The sequence below is a fragment of the Ipomoea nil genome, unplaced genomic scaffold (genome assembly GCF_001879475.1).
Source record: "Ipomoea nil cultivar Tokyo-kokei standard unplaced genomic scaffold, Asagao_1.1 scaffold1407, whole genome shotgun sequence".
In the NCBI taxonomy this organism is placed as follows: domain Eukaryota; kingdom Viridiplantae; phylum Streptophyta; class Magnoliopsida; order Solanales; family Convolvulaceae; genus Ipomoea; species Ipomoea nil.
Genome location: NW_017617835.1, coordinates 4,668,231 through 4,691,540, shown reverse-complemented (window position 1 = coordinate 4,691,540; position 23,310 = coordinate 4,668,231). Strand labels below are relative to the sequence as shown.

Sequence of the window (23,310 nt, the reverse complement as noted above, 5' to 3'; positions counted from 1 at the left end):
TCTTGCAGATTAATGTTGGACGATCAGAGAATCTTGGCAAATTATTATATTCTTAATTAATTATCTTGTTAAGTAAAAACATGGTCTTAGATTAAGTAAACGCACCTTTTATCTCAAGTCTAAATGTAAAGTAAAGGCATCATTTGAATAGCATAAAGTTTCATAAGGACAAAAAAAAAAATGAAATCTCTTTCCATCAATTAAATAATATAATAATATATTGGCATCTATACATTCTTTAATTGATGCACTTACTGAATTTTTTTTAATCTCTAATCAATGTACTGCTTTTCCATAATATTCTATTACTAAGCTACTAGCTAGTGCTACAGTTTAGCATAATCCCATAAAGCAAGAGTAATTATTCTCAAAGTTAATTTATCATTTCTCGATAGGATTTATTTTTTATATGTACCGACTATTACACAAGTGAAGTTTACTCAATGTATAATCTTGAGTAGAGTGTTTAAATTAAAGGGCTACCCAAGGCTTGAATTGATTTAATGAGAGTTCGAAGTGAAAGCTATCTAAAGTGAAATGGCTTAATCGTCTGGTGTAAATCGAGCCTATTTAGTTTAATTTTGAACCTCTCACGTCAAAATTGTACCCTTTTACGCACAAGAACTTCAACCCAATTTCAGATGAAATTGTTATAGCTTATCTTCAGCATCCTATTGTTATAAGAGGAGAAAATTTTGGTCGGTGTTTATGGCATATTTAGTAATAGTAGTAGATACGTTTATAAATGTAAAACGTATCTTATCATTTGACGGACACATTACACATTGATTCTTCACAGTTCAACAAAGTGGGGAGGATATTTCGGAATATTATGCTGTGAGCACGTACCCACCTTGTAATGTGGGCATGATTCTATATCCATAATTTCTATACTGTAGATTCATAATTTTTATATTGTAGATTCATAAAATTTATACTTTAAATTCATAATTCTAAATCATAAATTCATAAGTTAAATACAGTAAATTCATAATTTAAATACAGTAGATTCATAATTTCTATACAGTAAATTTATAATTTCTATACTGCAGATTCATAATATCTGTACTGTAGATTCATAATTTCTGTACTGTAAATTTATAATTTCTAAACTGTATCGTTATCAAATTATGAACATATAGTTATCTAATTTGTGAAAACAGAGTTCAACAATTAGAATATAAAGTATAAATTTTATGAATCTAAAAATTATAGAAATTATGAATTTACAGTATAGAAATTATGAATCTACAATATAAAAATTATGGACATAGAGCCGTGCCCACATTGTAAGGTGGGCACGTGCTCGCAGCATAATTTGCCGGATGTTTCATGGTAGACCCAAAACTTCAATTTGGTTGGGTCAAAATTAGTTAAACTAACCAAATACTGAGATTTGTTGGCTATCCTGACAAGGCCTGTGCAAGGTGGTTATCCATTACCCAGCCCACTTCAATTTATCTTATGAAAATAAACATTTTTGTTATTATTTAAAAAAGTTTATACATCTCATTATCTCAAACACCATATATAAACTTATAAATACAAAGATCTTATAGTCTACTAGTACCAAGCCACTTCCTTATGTAGGAAGTTGTGGGTTAGAGCCTCGGTGGAGGTGATTATGGTGATATATATTTGATGTAGTAGCTTGTATATGTAGGTATCCTTCTTCCTTTATAATATAATAGACACTATATATAAAATTTTAAAATTAACAAAAATCAATAATGCATAAAAATCACTTTCAAATGTTAGTTTGTTCCATACTCCTAATAGTAAAATTAGAAAAGATGTGTCTTCTTGTTCAAGAAACATACATAATATGCTATTATTGATGTTTGTTGGGCATAAAGTTTACCTTATTTGGTATGTCTTGAATGAGTATACATACATCATTTCCATATGTTATTTTCAACACTAGATGAACATTTTTAAAATCAAAATTAAATATAGATTTATATAGGTGTAAGGTTTTTCCCCAATAGTTATGATGTGCAACTGTGTGCACCATCGGTTGCAAAACGACGTCGTTTTGACAAAAACGCGCGTCCCATATAAAAAAAAAATCAGTTTTGATTCCCCTCAACAACATTATTTTGGATATATAATTATGAATTATTGTGGATATATAGTTATGAATTTGTGGATATTTAGTTCATTCATTGTGGATATTTAATTGGTTCATTCATTGTGGATATTTAGTTCATTCATTCTGAATTTTGTGTTATTCATTCACTGTGGATATATAGTTATGAATTTGTGGATATATAGTTATGAACTTGTGGATATATAGTTATGAATTTGTGGATATATAATTCAAATTATGCATACAATAAATTCTATTGTCGGGAATTGAACCTGAATTTTTTTTTTTTTTAGTGGGATGCGCGTTTTTAGTCAAAATGGCGTCGTTTTTGCAACAGTGTACAACATACATGGTGCACACGGTTGCACAGCATAATTTGTGATTGTGATTTTCCCCATGCGATCAAGTCAATATATATAATGGATTGATAGCATCCTAAAAAATTAATATAATTAATTTAGAAAATTAAAACACTCGACAACCAAGCTTCGTTTACAAGAGCTGACCTAGCTGGTCTACACATGCAAAATTGATGACATATATAGATAGTCATATAGGTGTCTAAGAGTATAATTACACCGCTTATATATCTACCCACGACCATATCCGTCATTCAAGAAACACTATGTTAACTCACCTGCAAGGTGTTATTATAGCACATAAGCACAAGTTGCTTAGGCATGGTATGTATAAATAATGTTTTTCTAACCATGAAAGCATCATTTCTATTTTGCTTTAATTTGCTACTTGTACTAACTTATTACTATATCGACCAAACATGATTGGTCACTTTTGATTGACCCTTTACCTGATCTCTTGTACTCGGTTATAAAGCCTTCTTTGTATTTGACTAGCAATAAATTTAATTGCAACTAATTAGTACGGAGTATTAAATTAAAGTATTCTTAGTATTATTTCTCCTTTCAAAAGATTGATTTTTCAGCCTGACAAAACATTTGAGAGGATATGTAAATTATTAAGGGATCTGTCCATTTAGATCATAATCTTCACTGTTAAAGTTTAAATTTTGATCTCTCTCTTTTTTTTTTTTTAAATACTGTCTATTAAATCATTGAGTTAAACCCTTGCCGACACTATTGTTAGAATTATATTTTCTGTAAAACAAATTTTGAAGACGTAATGAAACCCATGCTTATATATGTATATATATTAGTCCTTATCAGTATTGATGATGTTACAACCACCTCCCATGTTCAGTCACCGTAAAGGCCATTTGAGGTTATAATCACCTCTGCAGTTGCAGAAAAACTGCAAATTAAAGAACAAAAAGGTTCAAACTTTGAGCTTCAATGGCGGCCTCTTCTTTTCTTTTTCTTCTGTTATTTCTCTCTCTCGGCCCTCACCGGGCTCTCTCCGCCGCCTCTCCCTACCTCTATCCAGCCACCTTTTTCAAGAATTACGAACGGATGCTCACAAGTTTTAAGATTTTCATTTACACCCCACAGAACCCAATCGCGTTCACAGCCCCGCCGGCGTCTTTCTTCTACGACTCCCTCCTTCGCAGCCGGTTTGTGACCGCCGACGCCGAAGAAGCTCACCTCTTCTTCGTGCCGTTTTCTCCCGACGCGTCTGCGCGATCTCTGGCTCGTCTGGTTCGTGAGCTCCGGGGGAATTTTCCGTACTGGAATCGGACGCTCGGAGCTGACCATTTCTTCGTCCACCCCACCGGATTTGACTTCACCGCCGACCGGAATGTTCTTGAGCTGAAGAAGAATTCCGTGCAAATATCCATTTTCCCGACGACCTCCGGGTACTTCATCCCCCACAAGGACGTCACGTTGCCGCCTGTCACCCCACGCTCACTCGCCCTCCCCCACGCGCCGCCGGGGGATGAGCCGCCGTCGTTCCTCGGGTATCTGAGGTGGGACGGCGAGACGGAGTCGGTCATGGTCAACGAATTGAAACTGGACGACGAGTTCGCGGTTGAATCTCAGCCGTCGGATCATCTCGGTGGGGTCCAGAGCAGCAAGTTCTGCCTGTTTCTTTACGGCGCTGACGTGGCATGGCTGCCGGCGGCGATGGCTACCGGCTGCGTTCCGGTGATAATCGTGGACCGTCCGATTCAGGACTTGCCCCTGATGGACGTCCTGAGATGGTCCGAGATGGCGATCTTGGTGGGGTCCACGCGTGGGGCCGGCGGACTGAAGGAGTTGTTGCGTGGCGTGAAAGGAGATGATTACGAGAGGATGAGGGGATTGTGTGTGGCGGCGGCCCAGCACTTACTGTGGAACGCGGAAGCTAAACCCTACGATGCTTTTCACATGCTGATTTATCAGCTGTGGCTGCGACGACACACGATCAGATACGCGCGAAGGGAGATGTAGACATTTTGGAATTTTGACTTTGTCTTGGAGAATATTGTTTGATAATTATTTTAAACCGAATAATACTTTGTAACTTTATTAAATTGAATAATAATACAATATAGTTTCTTATAAACGGTTGAATATGATTGATTACGATTTATCAAAGCCTAAAGTTTCTTACTTTCTTCATTCATTATTAATCAAGTGATCATATTTTAGCTGATGGTCAAGTAGAAAATTATACATATGTACATATGATGTTATCACGAGCAATAAATACGCATATAAATCAACTAGGAAATTATACATGTTTATATATAATGTCACCTCGAGTAAAAAATATGCGTGTAGATTATTCAATGTTAATAATTTTCTATAGTCAATGTTAAAAGATAAATATATAATATGAGTTTATTTACTAATTGATGTAAAGGCCCAAAAAAAGTTAGCCCCGATTAGAGTTGCCAGATGACCAAGGTTCGTGGAGGCAAATTATGCTGGGTAACCGTGTGCATCATGCATGTTGCACACGAATTAGATTCATTATACTATAGATTTATAATTATAGAACTCTATATTCACAATTATAAAACTTTATGTTCATAATTTTTAATGGTCATATTTTTAATTATTAAATTCTATATTCACAAATCACTGAACTATATGTTCATAATTTGATAACTATACAGTTTATATATATATATATATATATATAAAAGTCGGTTCTAGTGCGGCCCCTGCTCCTCAGGTGCGGTTAAATCTGAGCCATTATATTGATCTTGCTTAAATCAACGTCCAAGATTACTAAAATTAAAAAAAAAAAAAAAAAAAAAAAAAAACGCGGTGACAATTTGGTAATTTTTGCATCTAGGTAAATTTAAGGTGATGGAGTTTGGGCTTAATGTGCGTGAGTTTTGTGCTTAATGTGCGTGTGGTTTGTGCTTAATGTGCGTGTGGTTTGTGCTTAAGGTGCGTGTGGTTTGTGCTTAAGGTGCGTGGAGTTTGTGCATAAGGTGCGTGAGGTTTGTGCTTAAAGTGCGTGGGTTTGTGCTTAAGGTGCGTGGGGTTAGTGCTTAATGTGAGTAGTTGTTGAAACTTAAGGTGTGTAAGTTTTGTGCTTAATGTGCGTGAGTTGTGTTGTGTGCTTAAGGCGCGTGATTCATATGTTTTAAGTGCATTAGTGTTATAAACTAAGATGCGCGGAGTTAATACTTAATGCGCGCCATTTTAATGCTTAAGTTGCGTCCAACCGCACAGGAAGCCATTCCCTCACCTGAATCGTTCCGTATATATATAAATTTGAAATGTAATATATGTGAAATAATTTCAATATCAAGTATCCGGATCAAACTTATATTACGATGTAACATAACTAAAAATATTCAAACCAATAATCGATAAAAATGTGAATAAGTTTAATTTTGATAATGTGAATAATGTCTAACTTTAAGCGTGAGTAATTAAGTTATGTTTATATAAATAATGCAAGTAAAAAAGATATAAGATGGTGATAAGTAAAAGAAAATGATAATGAATGAATAAATATATAAATAGATAATGGTGATCGAGAATATAATTATAGTGATATATAGCCAAATAGGTCATAGATGATTCTGTTTTCCATTTAGAAAATGGTTTTGAAAGGTTTTTCAATTTTTTAGAAAATTGGAAACAATTTTCGAATTTTCAAAATGGAAAACTGTGCTAGTAAATATGTTTTTCTGTTTTTTATTCTCTAATTCTTTGGTTTTTCAGAAAATTGGAGAAATTCTCCAAGTTAGTAAACGGGCCATGCATGTTTCCATTTTATGTTATGTTTTTCATTTTAAAAAAAGAGTTAACTTCAATCTCGGGTGTTTTCTACTACCCAATACCTATACTAGGACTTTCGTGAGTGGTGTTTAAGTGTTGAACATATAATATTTAAAATATAAATACATAGTCTATCTAATTAATGAATAATGTGTTTCACCTCAATTAAAAATCTAAATTTATTGTTAGACTATACATATTTATGTTTATATATTATGTAAGCAACACATCTATCAGTTTAGATGGAAAACATATATGAGAAATCCGATTGTTTTTCATTTTACTTTGATTGGTTGGTTGGTTTTTACAAAGGTAGACTTCAATTGATTGATATTTCCTAATTGGCAGGGTCCATAGTCCTCCTAGCTATTGGCTGGTTTGTTTGTATGTTTGGGGTTTTTTTTTTTTTTTCCCTTGATGATCTTTGTTCATATTATGTTGCATGTTTATGCATTAACTTCTGCAATTTGCAAATGTAATTGCGTATTGGATTTGATAATCTCTAAATATATTCCAAGATAGTTACACATTGGATTTGGTAATTTCCATACTACTTGCCTTTTCCAGTGCCTAACTAGCTCACCTATTTCTTGAATCAGCAATCCCCTCCGTGTAATTTAAGAAAAAGTAGATTTAATCCCGGAAAAGTAAGTAGTCAAAATGAGTGGAACATGATTCTTGTATTTAGAAAATTTCTTCTATATAGTTGAAAGACTATTACACATGATTGAGGTTTACATAGTATAGATCCTTGAATATTTGCGTAGAGAGGATTTTAACCCATTTGGAAGCTAGATAAATACATGCAAGCAGTGTGGTTTGCAAGCTATTACATAAGAGTGATATTTAATTTACCTTGTGCAAATACTCAGATATTTGCATAGAGAGATTTTTAATCTATTTAGAGACTCGATAAATACATGCAAATTAAACTATGAATCAAGAAAATATGATTGCCAATGACCCAATTCACACATTGATTGGCCGCTTTGTATGTAGATATGACTAGTTTTGTAAGTTCAGTCTATTTTAAGAAATTTTTGAATAGCCCAGCTCAAACTATATTCTTAGTATTATCATGACGTACATATTGATCATAGCTAGTTCTCTAAATAACAACTTTAATTTGGGATTCACTCTACAATATACAAAACCCATAATTTGGCAATATAATGAAGCTACAAGCAATACGTGCTCAATACTACACAAAACCTTCCTGCCATCTTTAACAAGTTTCTCACTATAGCTTCATCCAGCTCTCTAAGTTGCTACCATCAATAATATTAATCTTAACAAAACCTTGAACCAACACTTAACATTAGGTTCCAAAATAAATTGGTAAACACAACGCAGTCTCTTAAATTCATTCCTATATATGCTACTACAAATGCAAATTTGAATTAAAATATAAGATTTGAGTAACTTTTGTAGTGTAGTTATTAGTTAATTAGGGTTTGAATTTGTATAGTAATATTCCATTTTTTTTTTCCAGTAAAATAAATGTACAAGCGTCAAAACGAATATACTATCATGATTTCTTTGAGGAACGATAACAAATTGTCTGGGTGGTGTAGTTGGTTATCACGCTAGTCTCACACACTAGAGGTCCCCGGTTCGAACCCGGGCTCAGACATTATTCTGGAATTTTTTCCCTTTTGTCTTATCTGTAGGACCATAACATGTTAACGGGGATCACATAACAGCAAGGGCTATCTCTCATTCTCTCATAGAACACCTTGTTTCCCTCCCCCAAACTCCTAACAACTAAATAATACCAAGACATTCATCACAACGGATGAGGAACTATAAGCATTAAATATTAGACATCCGACGTTAATATATAACTACTTTTTTTTTTTTTTTTTTTTAATACTATTAACTCGATTACAATGCAGAATCTGTTCATAACTACCCGAAGCACAGAGAGTTAATATATAAGTATCTAAAAGGGGTGTTACCACCACATCTATTACATCCAAATAGATGCACTGCAACTACTGAAAAGAAACCTCTAGTCTCACACACTAGAGGTCCCCGGTTCGAACCCGGGCTCAGACATTATTCTGGAATTTTTTCCCTTTTGTCTTATCTGTAGGACCATAACATGTTAACGGGGATCACATAACAGCAAGGGCTATCTCTCATTCTCTCATAGAACACCTTGTTTCCCTCCCCCAAACTCCTAACAACTAAATAATACCAAGACATTCATCACAACGGATGAGGAACTATAAGCATTAAATATTAGACATCCGACGTTAATATATAACTACTTTTTTTTTTTTTTTTAATACTATTAACTCGATTACAATGCAGAATCTGTTCATAACTACCCGAAGCACAGAGAGTTAATATATAAGTATCTAAAAGGGGTGTTACCACCACATCTATTACATCCAAATAGATGCACTGCAACTACTGAAAAGAAACCACTATAAGTTTGTAGTAACACATATAAGTAAGAAATAAGATTTTACAAGTAGTAAAGCTCAAGTTAAATATATTGCTAAAGTATCACAACATACTAAACCACATTGGATAGACACGCTTTAATATACTCCGTAATATATACATAGAGAAAACGTGACCAACCATCATCATATCTCACACTAGTATAAACACATATACAATGTGAAAGGAACCAAGAATATTAGCTATGTAAGTCCAAGTGAACAGTAATCTACTCCAAATTTGTCCATTTCGTGGAATAAGGACTAAAAGGGATTTTCCCGTCCCAAAGGATAGTTAGTAACTAGCCCAATAGCTTATGATGTTTTCTACCAAGCTACTTCGCCCATATTATTAAATAGAACTAACTTTTTATTTGTTTTGAAAGACCCTCTCCCAACAATTATTGATAAATGTTTTCTCAAAAAAAAAAATAATTAATAAATGTCATTGCATAGCTAAGCATAAATTCGTGGCGGCTGTAGATGATAGGAAATGTTTGTTTATGGAGGCCAGGGGTATTCTGTGCTGTGGAAAGGGTGGCTTTCCATATTTCATGACGCCGGCCTGGTGGTCATCTGATGTGCTTTTATTTTTTAAAAATAAAATTGAAGATTGCGTTGCATGAAAATTATCATTTTGGGCTCAAAGAATTTACTGATTGGACTACATGGTTTTTTGAAAAATTGTGCAACCAAGAATTTGTGAATTCTTTGAGCCCAAAATGATAATTCAACCTAGGCTATTTAATTGAGCTATTAATTTGACACGATCAACTATATATAATCTAGACTAGTTTACATTCTTGTGGCTCATTGTCAATTACGATTACAAGATGAGTTTCATTTATAGCACACATTCAAGTAAAAATTGTGAGATTTCTTGTAAATTTGCTAGGGATTAAGATGGATGTTTTCACTTGCCAAGTAAAACACATTTCGCCCTTGAAGTAATGCTTTATGAAGTACTTATGAAGCCAAGCACCGTGTGCTCAGATGACATTTACGTGGCTCTCATTGAAGGAAGGTCACATGATCGAACTCCGGTGGTGGGGTCTTGACTCTTGAGTTGTAATAAATAAATAAAGTATAGAACAAATACTACTTTGTAATAGAATCAATAGTATAATTTGTACTCTGTGTGTGGTGGTTAGTTAAAGGCCTAGTTTCAATTAGGCTTATGTTAAAAGTAAGGTATGAGCAAGCATAATTGCTTAGAGTAGCAAAGTGGACACAACTTCATTACGTAGTCGACATTTACATGGTCACATTAATGTTTGTATTTATGATTATTAAACATGGTCCAAATAATGCATTTGCCACTACAACTACAACAGGGGTGTACATTCGATTAAAAATTGAAATTTCATTTTGGTAAAACCATTTAACAAATCAAGATATAATTTCTAAATTTTCATTTTTTAGTTGTAATTATTATCTGGTAATTTTAAACTTAATTTTTTTATATTCTTTAATGTCATTAATAATAGTCGAATTTGATCATTTAAATAATAATTTAATTAAAATTTTATCATGCCCAATGTGTGGACCGGTGCAAGAGGATGTTATGTACTCACTAGTCGTGTGTGTTTATTCTCAGCAAATTTTCCATGCTTACCATCTGCCGATTTCACAAGTGTGTGGCGCAGATTTTGGAGAGTGGCTAGAGAATGCATTTGCTGTGTTCAATACCTACAACATTTGGGCAGGCAGCAAGGAATAAGGCATTTTGGGAAGCCACCAAGATGCTATCTGCGTGGCGTGATATCAACTCATGTGATAGACTGCGGCTGTTTTTTTGCCATCATCCGGAGAAACAACGTTTGGTGCTGTTTTGTTTGATTCTGAGGGAGGATTTGTTGCTGTCACAAATGGCCGGTTAACATTGTGTACTACTTCATTGATGGCCGAAACCATGGCATGTAAGGAGGCCCGACCCTTACCTAATTAAAAGGGAGGGGAATTGATTCGGTTTGGATACAGTCTGATTGTATGGATCTTTGTCGCAATTTAGCCACCACTATTGTTGATTTGTACATAGGCATTCTTACTATGGATTGCAGAAATCTAATAGCTTCGTTTCGTTTATGCTTTATTAGTTATATAGCTCGTTCATTTAATAGTTTAGCTTAGTCCTTAGCTGTATTGGGACTCTGTTATTCCTGACTTTGTTTGAATTCTTTTGTAGTAATATATCTACGATTTTATTCATCAAAAAAAACTTTTAAATACTAAAAGTACACCATGCAAAATTACAAAGTATACATTACAAAATGTAAAAGCGTGACCATTTTGAGTGTATTTTTACATATTTAGAGTGCTTTTTTAGACTCACATATCTTAGTTTAGTACATATTCACATATAATTAAGTGCACTTTATAATTTTACGTAACGTTATTTTTATCTGATCTCTTTTTATATAGTTAAAATACTCAATAATAGCTCCATATTCTATTTGTTTTGTTAAAATTATGTGAATTAACAAATGAAAAATGCCATTTTTCCTTGTAATTAATTAAGATGACTACATAATATAACTTACTCCTAACAAATACATTAAATCACACAAATATATTCATATAGGCATATACGGATATACCATACACCTAGAAGGTTAGATTCATGAATATAGCAGGCATATACCATACACCTAGAAGGTTAGAATCATTGAACAAATTTACACGTGAAACAATTTATACCTTAGCTTTCTACCCCACCATTTTATGTCACTTTGTCTATTTTCTCTTGATTGGAATTGACAATTGATATGGATATATGTACGTGTACATTATTTACACCTATTATATTCACTTCTGCGCATGACAATGGACATGTGTGGAGTATATTCAATACTCAAAAAGTTTTTTTTTTTTTTTTTTGTGAACAGGGACGTTGTCACTATTCAAAAGTGTGCATATGATAAATTCTGCTTCTAATAATAAACTGTGAAAGATCATATACGACGAGCTCGGTAGAAAGAATATTAAGAAGAACAGAACTTGTAGTCTTTAAATAAAAATTATGCTTCGTCCACTCACTCAGTCACTCATTTCGTGACCATAGATGTTAAAAATGTGGAGAGTATAGTGCAGTAGGTGAGGGGAAATTTGTTGTCTAATGCATGGTTGGTCTTTCCCTTTATCTAAATCCTAGAAAAATCTATTGTGATGCAGAAACTCTGCGAAGCACAGACCAGAGAACGTGATCAGATTCCATATGGGAAGAAGACAAAGCAGCGCCTCGTCGTGGCTCGACCTGTGACTTGTAGTTCCCTACCGGCAGCACATCACGTTTATATGACCGCAGGGCACTGGGCACCTCGCCAACCTCAAGACGCCACGTTATTACTTCAATAAGTTGTGTCAATTATCACAAATTCTACACTGTCGATAATTACAAAATCAATAACACAGTCATTTGATTAGTTATAATATCTAATTTTAACGTAACACTTATTAACAAAGAAAAGAAATGTTTAATTGTTATAATAGAAAATTTCAATTTTGGTCCACTGATTATTGCATTTGTGTTAATTGCAACACTTGACTTTCAAAAATGTTAATTTAGTACCTTAACTATGCAATTCTTATCAATTTTGGTCACACCAGCCAAATGTGACCGGAATCTTTTAATTCATTTTAATTTTTTTCATTCAAGGGCAAATTAGTCATTTCCTTCTTCTTCCTTCTTCTCCATCCTTCTTCTTGGTTCTTCTCCTGATAAAAATGTCACCGGCCAAACTTTTGGAAGCTTACATGGATTGCCAAAAGGTAGGAGCTCCGCCGGAGGTGGTGGCGCGTCTCTCGACGGTCCGACAAGATCTGGAAGGGAAGCAACGAGCTTCTTTCGGTTTCAGAGATTCCTCCAAGGACCCAGAACTCGATCAATTCATGGTGCGTTAGTTTAACCACAATAATTTTGGAGCAGGGGTGTTCTAGTTTCGATTCTCTAAGAATTCTTCATCCAGAGATTCCTCCAAGGACCCAGAACTCGACCAAAATTACACCCGCCTTTCCTCCTCCGGCGACCTTGAACCTTCATCTTCGGCGAGCTATGAACCAGCACTAGCGATCTCCTCCGGCAAACATAGCATTTTCGGAGAAGCTTGGTAGCCGGCGAGCTTTCTCTCCCCTTCCTCTATTTTTCCGGCGAAGTAGTTCGAGGGGTAGTAACAACGTCCTTCTCCGTACAGCAGCACCACCGTTTTTGTACCAGCGGTGACCGTGAACCTTCTTCTTTGACAAGCTATGAACCAGCGACAACGATCTCCTCCGGCAAACATAGCATTCCCGGCGAAGCTTGGTAGCCGGCGAGCTTTCTCTCCCCTTCCTCTATTTTTCCGGCGAAGTAGTTCGAGGGGTAGTAACAACGTCCTTCTCCGTACAGCAGCACCACCGGTTTTGTACCAGCAGCGACCTTGAACCTTCTTCTTCGGCGAGCTATGAACCAGCGACAGCGATCTCCTTCGGCAAACAGAGCATTCCCGGCGAAGCTTGGTAGCCGGCGAGCTTTCTCTCCCCTTTCCCTATTTTTCCGGCGAAGTAGTTCGAGGGGCAGTAACAACGTCCTTCTCATGTACAGCAGCACCACCGTTTTCTTCTTCTCTCTTCCTCAGCGTAGCAGGTCTGGCGTTATGGATTTGGCGGGTGTAATTTTGGTCAACAGTTCTGCCCCAAATTAGAAGGAATAAAAAAAAGACAATTTTGCCCCTTCAAATTCAGTTTAAATGTTGACTTTCAATTTTCCGGTCACATTTGGCCGGTAATTTGACCGGCATGACCAAAATTGATAAGAATTGCATAGTTAAGGTACTAAATTAACATTTTTGAAAGTCAAGTGTTGCAATTAACACAAGAACAATAATCAGTGGACCAAAATTAAAATTTTCTCTTGTTATAAGGAAACATACAGTATTTGATTTTAACAATAAGTCAATTATAAGCAACATAAACTGATTTACTTTCTATGTTTTTAAAAAATAATTTACTTTCTTGTGGTCTTTTGTTGGTAGGATCACAAAACAGAATTTACTTGCGGCGGCGGCGTCCGTCGTTCCTAGACCTAGCCCAGACACTCACTCTCACTTCCTACGCTCTGATACCATGTTAACGTTGAATCTGTAGAAAACGTGTAAACTGTGTATATATTTCTATGTGTTTGCTGTACAAAGTAGAAGCCTATTTATACATAGGCTGAGAGACTCCCAACCACATAATTCAAAAAAGGAAAGGAAAGACAAAGCAACTTATTCTAACTACCCTTATTCTTCTAACAATTTACATCTTCTAGTGAATGTTGATTTTTCTCATCACTAAAAAAAGTGTAACTAATTATTAATTTTTTACAAAAGAAGGTAAATGTGCATCATATATTTTTATTGTTCAAAGTAATGGTTTATTTTTTTCCCACAAAAAATTGTTAGAAATTTATGCTCCATTTGGAAACTTGAAAAATGTTTTCCGAGTTTTCAGTGTTTGGATGTAATAGAAAAATCAAGTCAACGAAAATATTTTCTGTTGACCAGAGAAAATATAGTCATTTTGGCGAAAAAAGACTTTCGCCAAAATTTGGCGAAAATCATTTTCTGCCAATCATCAATACATGTTTACATGGTTTATGTCTGTTTCCGTTCCGCCGGAAACCACGATTGTTGTTTTTAATTTTTTTTTTGATAAATAATAATATTATTTTTAATATTATTATAAATATTTTATATATTCTAAATAAAATATTTTAAATGTTTAATTATATAATTCTACCCATTTTCAAAAAATGAATCAAAGACACAAGACAAATTTTCAGAATGCAACCAAACACTTGAAAATAAAATATTTTTTGAAAATTGACTTATTTTTCAGAAAAATATTTGCCAGAAGTTATTTTCCTGATTTTCAAACGGACCCTAGGGTGTTTTTGGTTCGCACATGAAAATCGGAATTGAAATGAGAATCAAATACTTAGTAATAGTAATGAGTTTTTGTGAAAGTATTTTACATGTTTGGTAGTAGGGTGTAATTGAAATGATTACCAATATTGATGTTTGGTTGTGTATGACCCTATAATGAGGATCAATGTTTTAAAAATATGAAAATAAAAAATCAAAGCAATTGATCATAATATAATGACATCGAAAACATCAATATGAATTATAAACAAAGAAATCAAAACAAAAATCTAAAAGTACTAATTAAAACTTAAAAGTTATATTACCAAGATTGGATAATATCCTTTTTAATTATGAAATATAATTTATAGGAATAAGGGTCAAATAGGCCATCGAACTGCACAGGATAATGCAATTAGGCCACTGAACCTAAAAAATCAACAATTAGGTCCCTAAACTAATCAATTTCAAACAATTATTCCAATTTCAAGGTTTCCAATAGGTCAACAGGTCATCCTCTCAAATTAATTATTTTTTTAAAAAAATAAATTTAAAAAAATAATTAATTTTAAATTTTGTTTAAAAAAAAAAAACATACTCCGGCCGGAGACAACCGTCTCGTTGTCTCCGGCCAGTCCAGTTTTTTTTTGTTTTTTTAAATATTTTTTTAAATTTAAATAATTAATTTTAAAAATTTATTTTTAAAAAATAATTAATTTAGAAGGATGACCTGTTGACCTGTTGGAAACCTTCAAATTGGAAGAATTGTTTGAAATTGGTTAATTTAGGGACTCAATTGTTAGTTTTTTAGGTTCAGTGACCTAATTGAATTATTGTGTGCAGTTGGATGGCCTATTTGACCCTTATTCCTAATTTTTAATCAAATGGTCAAAATTCATAATTATGTTTTAAAAAGTTGTTAACCAAACACAAACTATGATTTTGATTCCAATTCTTTAGTGTGTAAACTCATCCAAACACACCCTTAGAATATTTAAACTAGTATCATTATGAATTAGAAATATAACTTATTTGGGATGCTTTTTACTTATAGATTCAATCAAAACAATTAAATGTGACAGAAATAATAATAAAAATTGCACCAATCATGATAAAAATGATACGTATTAAATATGAAATTCCCCAAAATTGTGAAAAAATTCTGTTATATTATTTTCGGCGTGTGCTTTACCAGTTACCACTTACCACTCCTAAAACGTAAAAGTGTTGACTAAAGCTTGGCCGCCGCTCCTCCTCGCCTGGCGGTTTCGCGAGAGTGGCGGAGCTCACAGATATAATACCCGTAACTGTATCCCTATCACTTTTCTATCCTTTCCATCATCCTCTCTCTCTCTCTCTCATATCACTCTGCTTCCCAAAACCCTACGCCTTGATATTCGCCGGTCATTTCCGAGTCTCCGCATTTTACAAGCCGTCGCCTCGTCGGCTTTTGCCTCTGCTCTCGCTCTACAATGGATTCCGTCGACTCAACTCGAGCATTCGTCAAGGATGTTAAACGTATCGTCGTCAAGGTAATTGCTCCTTCATTAGTTTGCTCTAGCTGCTTATTAGATGAATCTTAAAGCGCATTATCAATCTTATGCATGCTTTGACTGTTTTATGAAGTTTAGATGATAAATCTATCTCTGTTTTATTTGTTTATTTTGGTAGTTGAATTAGGTTCGATTTGTTAATGTAATTCAACGTAGATTCAGCTGAAAAAAAAATAATAGAATCGAATTTTAGTGTAATACGTTTCTGATAAATGTTCTATGGTTTTGAAAAACAATGATTGGTAATCAGATGCGTATCTTTTCGTCCATATGACACTCCTGCTTGGTGTCTTATTTACTCTTAACGCCGTTAGATATCTTTGGGCCGGTTGTAGCGTTTTCTTGATGTGTTTTTTTTTTTTTTTTTGGATTATTGAAGGTTGGAACGGCAGTTGTCACTAGATCGGATGGGAGACTGGCACTCGGAAGGATGGGAGCACTCTGCGAGCAGGCAATTTCTTTAACTCGATACTCTCGTGCTGTGTTAATAATACTCTGTATTATTGGCATCTTGATGCTAAATTTAGCTTCAAATGAGTGCAGATCCAGGAGCTCAATTCCCAGGGTTATGAGGTTATTTTAGTTACCTCAGGTGCTGTAGGTGCTGGCCGACAAAGGCTTAGATATAGGAGATTGATTCACAGCAGGTTTTGACATTCCCCTTGATCTCTCATGACCTTTCTTGTGACATATTTTCTATGACATTTAACCAGAAGTTAGTTACTTTTACCTGTGACATGAAGAGACTATTTGGATGCAATTATGCTAATATCTCTTAGTCAAGATTATTAAATGCTTAGTGACTGTAGCAAGATGTCAAGAATGTAGCAGGAAAAAGGCCTTTTGTTAAGCATGTCTTACAGCTGAACATTTGGATAAAAATAACTTGTGAAAGTCTCATTAAACACATTGGTGATCACAAAATGCAGTTTTGCGGATCTTCAAAAGCCACAACGTGAGCTTGATGGCAAGGCTTGTGCAGCTGTTGGGCAAAATGGCCTAATGGCTTTGTATGATTCCTTGTTCAGTCAGGTGAGAAATCACTAGTTTTACATATTTGTTTAGCATTACTTTATGTGGCTCACTATATGCTAAAAAAATGATGTTTCTGGCCAATGGGTTATCTGCTTACTTTGTATTATTATTACATGCTTGCAGCTGGATGTTACATCAGCTCAACTTCTTGTGACGGATAATGACTTCAGAGACCCAGACTTTAGGAGTCAGCTTAATGAGGCAGTTAATCAATTGCTGTCTCTGAAAGTTATACCTATATTTAATGAAAATGATGCTATTAGTACACGGAGAGCTCCATATGAGGTATGCATCTGATTTTAATTGTGAAGGTTCCTACATGACTACATCCTCTTTTTGTATAATTGCATTAAGACTTGAAGTGGGCTGATCTAGTTCAGTTGCGAGTGTGCACATGTCCATTAACCCTTCATGCATGAGTTCTACAGTTATTAATCCTACCCACTCTGGCACAATAAGGGAGGCTCAAGAAGCCTTTGGGGATGTGCTTGCGTCTGTTTCAAGTATTCATTCTTCTCAGAACTATGCTTCTTGTTATGTGCTCAAATGTATGGATATGTCCATGTTGTAACTCTTCCTTTTAAAAAAAAAAAAAAAAAATCTTCTGGTTGCTACACTTTTCTCTTTGGTGCATTTTGTGAATTTTTTATTTTTATTTTTGGAATACTTGGGTTTCTTCCTAGACACTGGGGTGTAATCTGGCCTCTAAAATCATCCTAGCACCTTTACATCCTATTTGAGGTTAAAATCCTTTTTTAGCCCTAGGTTCAAAACTTTGTCCTAACCATGGGAATCTTTTGTAGGACTCTTCTGGTATATTTTGGGATAATGACAGTCTAGCAGCTCTACTAGCTTTGGAGCTAAAAGCTGATCTTCTTGTTCTTTTAAGTGATGTAGAGGGTCTCTACAGTGGCCCTCCCAGTGATCCTCACTCAAAGTTAATTCACACATACATCAAGGAGACGCATGAAAGAGAGATTACTTTCGGTGACAAGTCTAGAGTGGGAAGGGGCGGTATGACTGCCAAAGTAAAAGCTGCAGTTTACGCCGCTTATGCCGGAATCCCTGTTGTCATCACAAGGTTTTATTTTTATTTTTATTTTTTATTTCCTGTGAAAAATTTGATCCGTGAAGTATGCATCTCTGCATGCATCATATGTTTGTGTGCATGTGTTGTACATCTGAGCATAAATTTGATTAAATTTCACACCTCTTACATAGATATGAGGGTAGGAATGTTGGATTCTTTAAGGGAGCCAAAATTTAAAATAGGTGTTCAGTTGCAGAATGATTTTTAAACAAACCCACCAATATTGTACTTCTCACTTTGTATTTGATCTTGGCACTATTTGCTCTACTTATATATTATTGTTTGCTGACTCCTGTCTCACCCTTTTTGGATTTAGTGGCTTTGCTGTTGACAATATTATTAAAGTGCTACATGGGAAGCGTATTGGTACTCTCTTTCATAAGGATGCTAACGAATTGGATCCAGCTATAGATGCTAGTGCATGTGAGATGGCAGTTGCAGCAAGGGAATGTTCCAGACGGCTTCAGGTATCTTCTTTATTGGGCATGCTCCTTGAGTAGCTGGAAATGGCTAACTGCTCATTTCTTCTATAGGCTCTTGCTCCACAAGAAAGGAGAAAAATTTTGTTGGATATAGCTGATGCACTGGAAGCAAATGAAGAAATGATACTTACCGAGAATGAAGCTGATGTAGATGCTGCCCAGCAGGCTGGTTATGATCCATCTCTGGTAGCTCGGCTGGCCCTAAAACCAAAAAAAGTATGGCATTTCTTAATTATGCTATATGCTGTTTTGCTTTCCATTGTTTTACAGAAGGGGTAATCCTTGTTCCTTGTGGTTTTCACTCCATGTTTTTATAGATCTCAAGTCTTGCAAAATCAGTTCGTGTGCTTGCAGAGATGGATGAGCCAATTGGTCGTATTTTAAAGAGAATTGAGGCAAGTAAATCAATTACTTTGTACTTGTGTGGTTTGTTTCACAGTTTTGCTTCTTTCAAATAACATTTGAACAATATACAAATTGACCATCTTGATTGTTTTCATTGCTTCCAGATTGCAGATGGCTTCATCTTGGAGAAGACATCATCTCCATTGGGTGTTCTTTTGATTATTTTTGAGTCACGGCCTGATGCACTTGTTCAGGTATATAAAATAGGGAGATTCTTGTGTGCTGCTTCCTCTTTGGCTCTTTTCTTTGCTATTGTTAATTAGTTGTCCTGTTCTTTGCTTCCTTTTAATGAGTCTCCTCTGATGTAATTGTAATGTTATTTTGTGCATGTAAGCATGTGATGTTTTGGGTTTGTGTACATAAATGAGTGTATTTATTAAAAACAAAAGAGTTTATTTATTAAAAAAAGGATTTACATGTACATCTATGGCTGTTATGAACATTGGTTATACAAAGAGATCTACAAGCTTGGAGTAACAAGTTTTTGTATTTTGATTTTTCTATGTAAATAGATTGCTTCACTAGCGATCCGAAGTGGGAATGGACTCTTACTGAAAGGTGGAAAAGAGGCCAAAAGATCAAATGCAATCTTGCACAAGGTTTAGTGAAGATCCTTATTCACTTTAAACTTTTGTTTCTTATTTCTTTTTTTGCGAACCTTACATTAACCAAAATCACACTTCTGCCACATATTCCTGTTTATTGTCAGGTTATTACCTCAGTCATCCCAGAAAATGTTGGTGAACGACTTATTGGACTTGTTACTTCTAGAGAAGAGGTCCCTGAATTGCTCAAGGTGCATTGACCAGAGCAATTGGACTAGAATTTATTGTGTTATTCTTGGTTTACCCCATCTGCTAGCATTTATGACCTGAACGAGGCATAAACTGGCTTTGATTGTTTAATCCCTTTTGCAGCTGGATCATGTAATTGATCTTGTTATCCCAAGAGGCAGCAATAAACTTGTTTCTCAAATCAAGGCTTCAACAAAAATCCCAGTTCTTGGTCATGCTGGTAATTAAACTTCACCCTGGATTAGATTTTATGTTAAGACTGCTGTTAACTGTGCCTCTATTCAGCCTATTCTACATTGGTGAAGCATATCATTTTTCTTGCAGATGGAATTTGCCATGTTTATGTTGATAAGTCTGCTAACTTGGATGTAGCAAAGCACATTGTGTTGGATGCAAAAACAGATTATCCTGCAGCATGTAATGCAATGGTAATTCTTTAGTTTTTTTTTTTTTTTTTTTTTTTTTTTAATTTTCAATGTTCTCAATCATTGCTGATACAGCTGAGTAATCATCTCTTGCTCTGTGGTAATTCTTTTATTTTAAATTTTTATGTGTTGATCATCACTGGAATAGTTGAGTGATCATATCTTGCTTTGTGGTATCCTTACCTTGTAAATGTTTTCCTCTATAGGAAACACTTCTTGTGCACGATGACTTGGTGAAGAAAGGTGGTCTAAATGACCTAATCATGGAACTTCAGATAAAAGGTGCAGCTTCTTTTGCTATGTGCAATGTTCTAAAAACATTAATTTGATCCCTCAAAGTGAATCAAGGGACAAGACTCTGAGGATAGGTTTGATTCTTGAATATGCCCATAGCATAGAACTTGTAATAGTAACGAAATACTTCTGTTTATCACTTAATTGGAGGTATGAAACCTGCACCAATGATACTTCCCTAGAAGTCTAAGGAAGACAGTTCTTTAGTCAATCTTTTTTTAGTGAAGGAGCATTCTACAATATTCATGTTTTCCTGTTTTTGGCATGGGTTATTAAAGTGTTTCTCTGTTTTATCCTTGTTTAACTTAATTTTCAGGAAACAAAGTCATAATAAATTTATCAAATATTTTCTACAGCTGTTTACTGCTTAATTCCTAATTCAACTTAGCTTTTCAACTTGGTCCTGCATGTTCATCAATGTAGATGTAGTTCCATTGTGGTGGTTTTGTAATATTTCAGTACTCATATTAGGATGTTGGCCTTTGTTGACATCTTCTTGTTCATTGTAAAATTCCTTATTATCAGCATAGCAACTGTGTACTTGAACTGGCAATACCCTTTTGTTGTCCCCAATTTGTATTGTCATAGCCTTTGATGTGTAGATGAGCCAAGAACTTATACAATTTACTTGACCTTTAGGTGTTACTATATTTGGAGGACCCAAGGCAAGCTCCCTGCTCAATATTCCAGAAGCTGATTCGTTGCATCATGAATATAGTTCTCTGGCTTGCACTGTGGAAATTGTTGATGATGTATATGCTGCAATTGATCATATACATCAGCATGGAAGGCATGCTCCCTTTCTCTAGATGGTCATTTTTATGTTTGTGCTTTTCTGCATGTTCTTTACTTCAGGCTACTGTATTTACTTGAATGATACATATAATGCTGGGGCTTCACTTTTACTCGCAGTTCTCATACTGACTGCATTATCACTGAAGACAAGGAAGTTGCAGATATATTTTTACGCCAAGTTGACAGGTTTTCTACTTTGCTTGAAATCTGTGTTATTCTATTTTCACAAGACTTTTTTTCCCCCCATCACCAATTCCTTGAAGTTTAGAATATGTACTTATACCATATTTTTGTTTTCCTTGATGATAACCAAACATTCTTCAGTGCTGCCGTATTTCACAATGCTAGCACACGATTTAGTGATGGCTTCCGCTTTGGACTTGGTGCAGAGGTAGATAATTTGTTGTCCATTTAAAATAAATAAATTTGAGCTGTGAGTTAATAGACTGATACTTTGTGCTAAACAGGTGGGGATAAGTACAAGTAGGATTCATGCCCGTGGTCCTGTAGGAGTTGAAGGATTGCTAACAACTCGATGGTATTGTTGATATATAATATTTCTTTTGAATCAAGATTTGATTAACTTTACACAATAACTAGTCTGGTACGGAGTATTATTTTCCAAATTGCATGCATAAAATTTTGAAGCCGAATTTACCCACAGTTGAATAATTTACCAAAATTGGAATTATGATTGTTATTATTATTTATGGCAGGCTTGGAAAGGGAAAAGGGCATGTGGTGAATGGTGATAAAGGAATCGACTACACTCACAAGGAGCTTAGTTAAGTTTGGAGTTTGGAGTTTGGAGGGTGAGAGGTTGTAAAGCAACTATGCATGGATTGGCTTGTCTTCTGGAAATTATTTGCCTGGAAGTCGATAGTGCATATCCATGACAGAAGAAGAGTTGTGAGGAGAAGCCTTGCAGCAGCCAATGGGATGTGTATGTTTATTTAGGGTTTAGGTTACCATGACGATGATAAGCAAAACACTATTGAGTAGGAGTAAGGTTTTACAGTATGTAATGTAGTATGTCAATAAACATTGGCGTTTGTTTTCTTCCTCCCATACAGATATTGCCAGGCAGCCAGGGGTTTTAACTAGTTTTATTAAGGCAATAAATCTTTTGGTTTATTTATGACTTTAAGTTCACTGAAGGAGGCAAATTGTGAATGGGCCTTAACTAGTCTTTAGGCTTCTAAACGCTTAATATGACAATATATTATTATATTATTGGTAGTAGGGTTCATATTTCATTTTCATTTGTTTCTCCCTTTTGTCCAAATCAGTTGCACTTCCATATGGCTGTCAACTATGAGTTCTTTTCCTCAACAGCAGCCATTGACTTAGTTTATACTATTGAGTAATGGTTTTGGGTTTTTTTTTAAGAAAGTAGAAAGTAGAATAAGGAGAAATATATATAACTTAAACAACTCATTAAAATATTTCTAATTACTCATAAAGTTTGATCTTTCCACAGCAACAACAAATGTCCCCAAGGATGCTTCTACGTGTATGGCACTCTAGTCTTAACCCATTGCAAGATTAGCAACGAAATCTTGGAATTTAAGTGTTTCTTGAGATGTCATCAACTTTATTTTTAATTTCTTTTATATTCTTTCATTTATTTATATTTTTAAAAATCTTGAGTTGTCATAGACATGATTAAAAGAAAAAAAAGACAAAAGAAATATATGGCGGCCATTTCTAACCGAAAAGACAAGTAAAACGAAGGTTAAAAGAAAAAAGATGTAATTGTTTTGAATGGTAACCAAATTATCTAAAAAAAAATGATATTTGAAGTGAGAAAATAGAAAAAAATGTAATTGCTTTGAATGGTAACCAAACAACCTAAAAAAAAAAAAATGATATTTGAA

The 23,310-nt window shown here is 34.7% G+C and overlaps 2 protein-coding genes and 1 non-coding gene across 3 annotated transcripts; all 3 read left to right on the top strand.

Annotated features, from left to right (window-relative positions):
* The first annotated feature begins 3,274 nt into the window (after positions 1–3,274).
* Positions 3,275–4,549, top strand: LOC109186505 (probable glycosyltransferase At5g03795). The gene has a single exon (XM_019336509.1). The coding sequence runs from the start codon at positions 3,400–3,402 to the stop codon at positions 4,432–4,434; it is 1,035 nt and encodes a 344-aa protein (XP_019192054.1). The 5' UTR covers positions 3,275–3,399; the 3' UTR covers positions 4,435–4,549.
* A 3,238-nt stretch (positions 4,550–7,787) lies between these two features.
* TRNAV-CAC lies at positions 7,788–7,861 on the top strand. Its single transcript has one exon. It is a non-coding gene; the product is annotated as a tRNA-Val (tRNA).
* Positions 7,862–15,741: 7,880 nt separating this feature from the next.
* On the top strand, positions 15,742–22,571 carry LOC109186502 (delta-1-pyrroline-5-carboxylate synthase-like). The gene is made up of 20 exons (XM_019336507.1): positions 15,742–16,092; positions 16,493–16,564; positions 16,657–16,760; positions 17,043–17,145; positions 17,272–17,433; positions 17,952–18,229; positions 18,555–18,705; positions 18,772–18,936; positions 19,038–19,115; positions 19,230–19,319; positions 19,638–19,724; positions 19,835–19,921; positions 20,043–20,139; positions 20,244–20,347; positions 20,551–20,626; positions 21,278–21,428; positions 21,551–21,619; positions 21,758–21,824; positions 21,901–21,971; positions 22,150–22,571. Exons 1-20 carry the CDS (start codon positions 16,033–16,035, stop codon positions 22,220–22,222), a joined length of 2,145 nt encoding a protein of 714 aa, XP_019192052.1. The 5' UTR covers positions 15,742–16,032; the 3' UTR covers positions 22,223–22,571.
* The last annotated feature ends 739 nt before the right edge of the window (positions 22,572–23,310 follow it).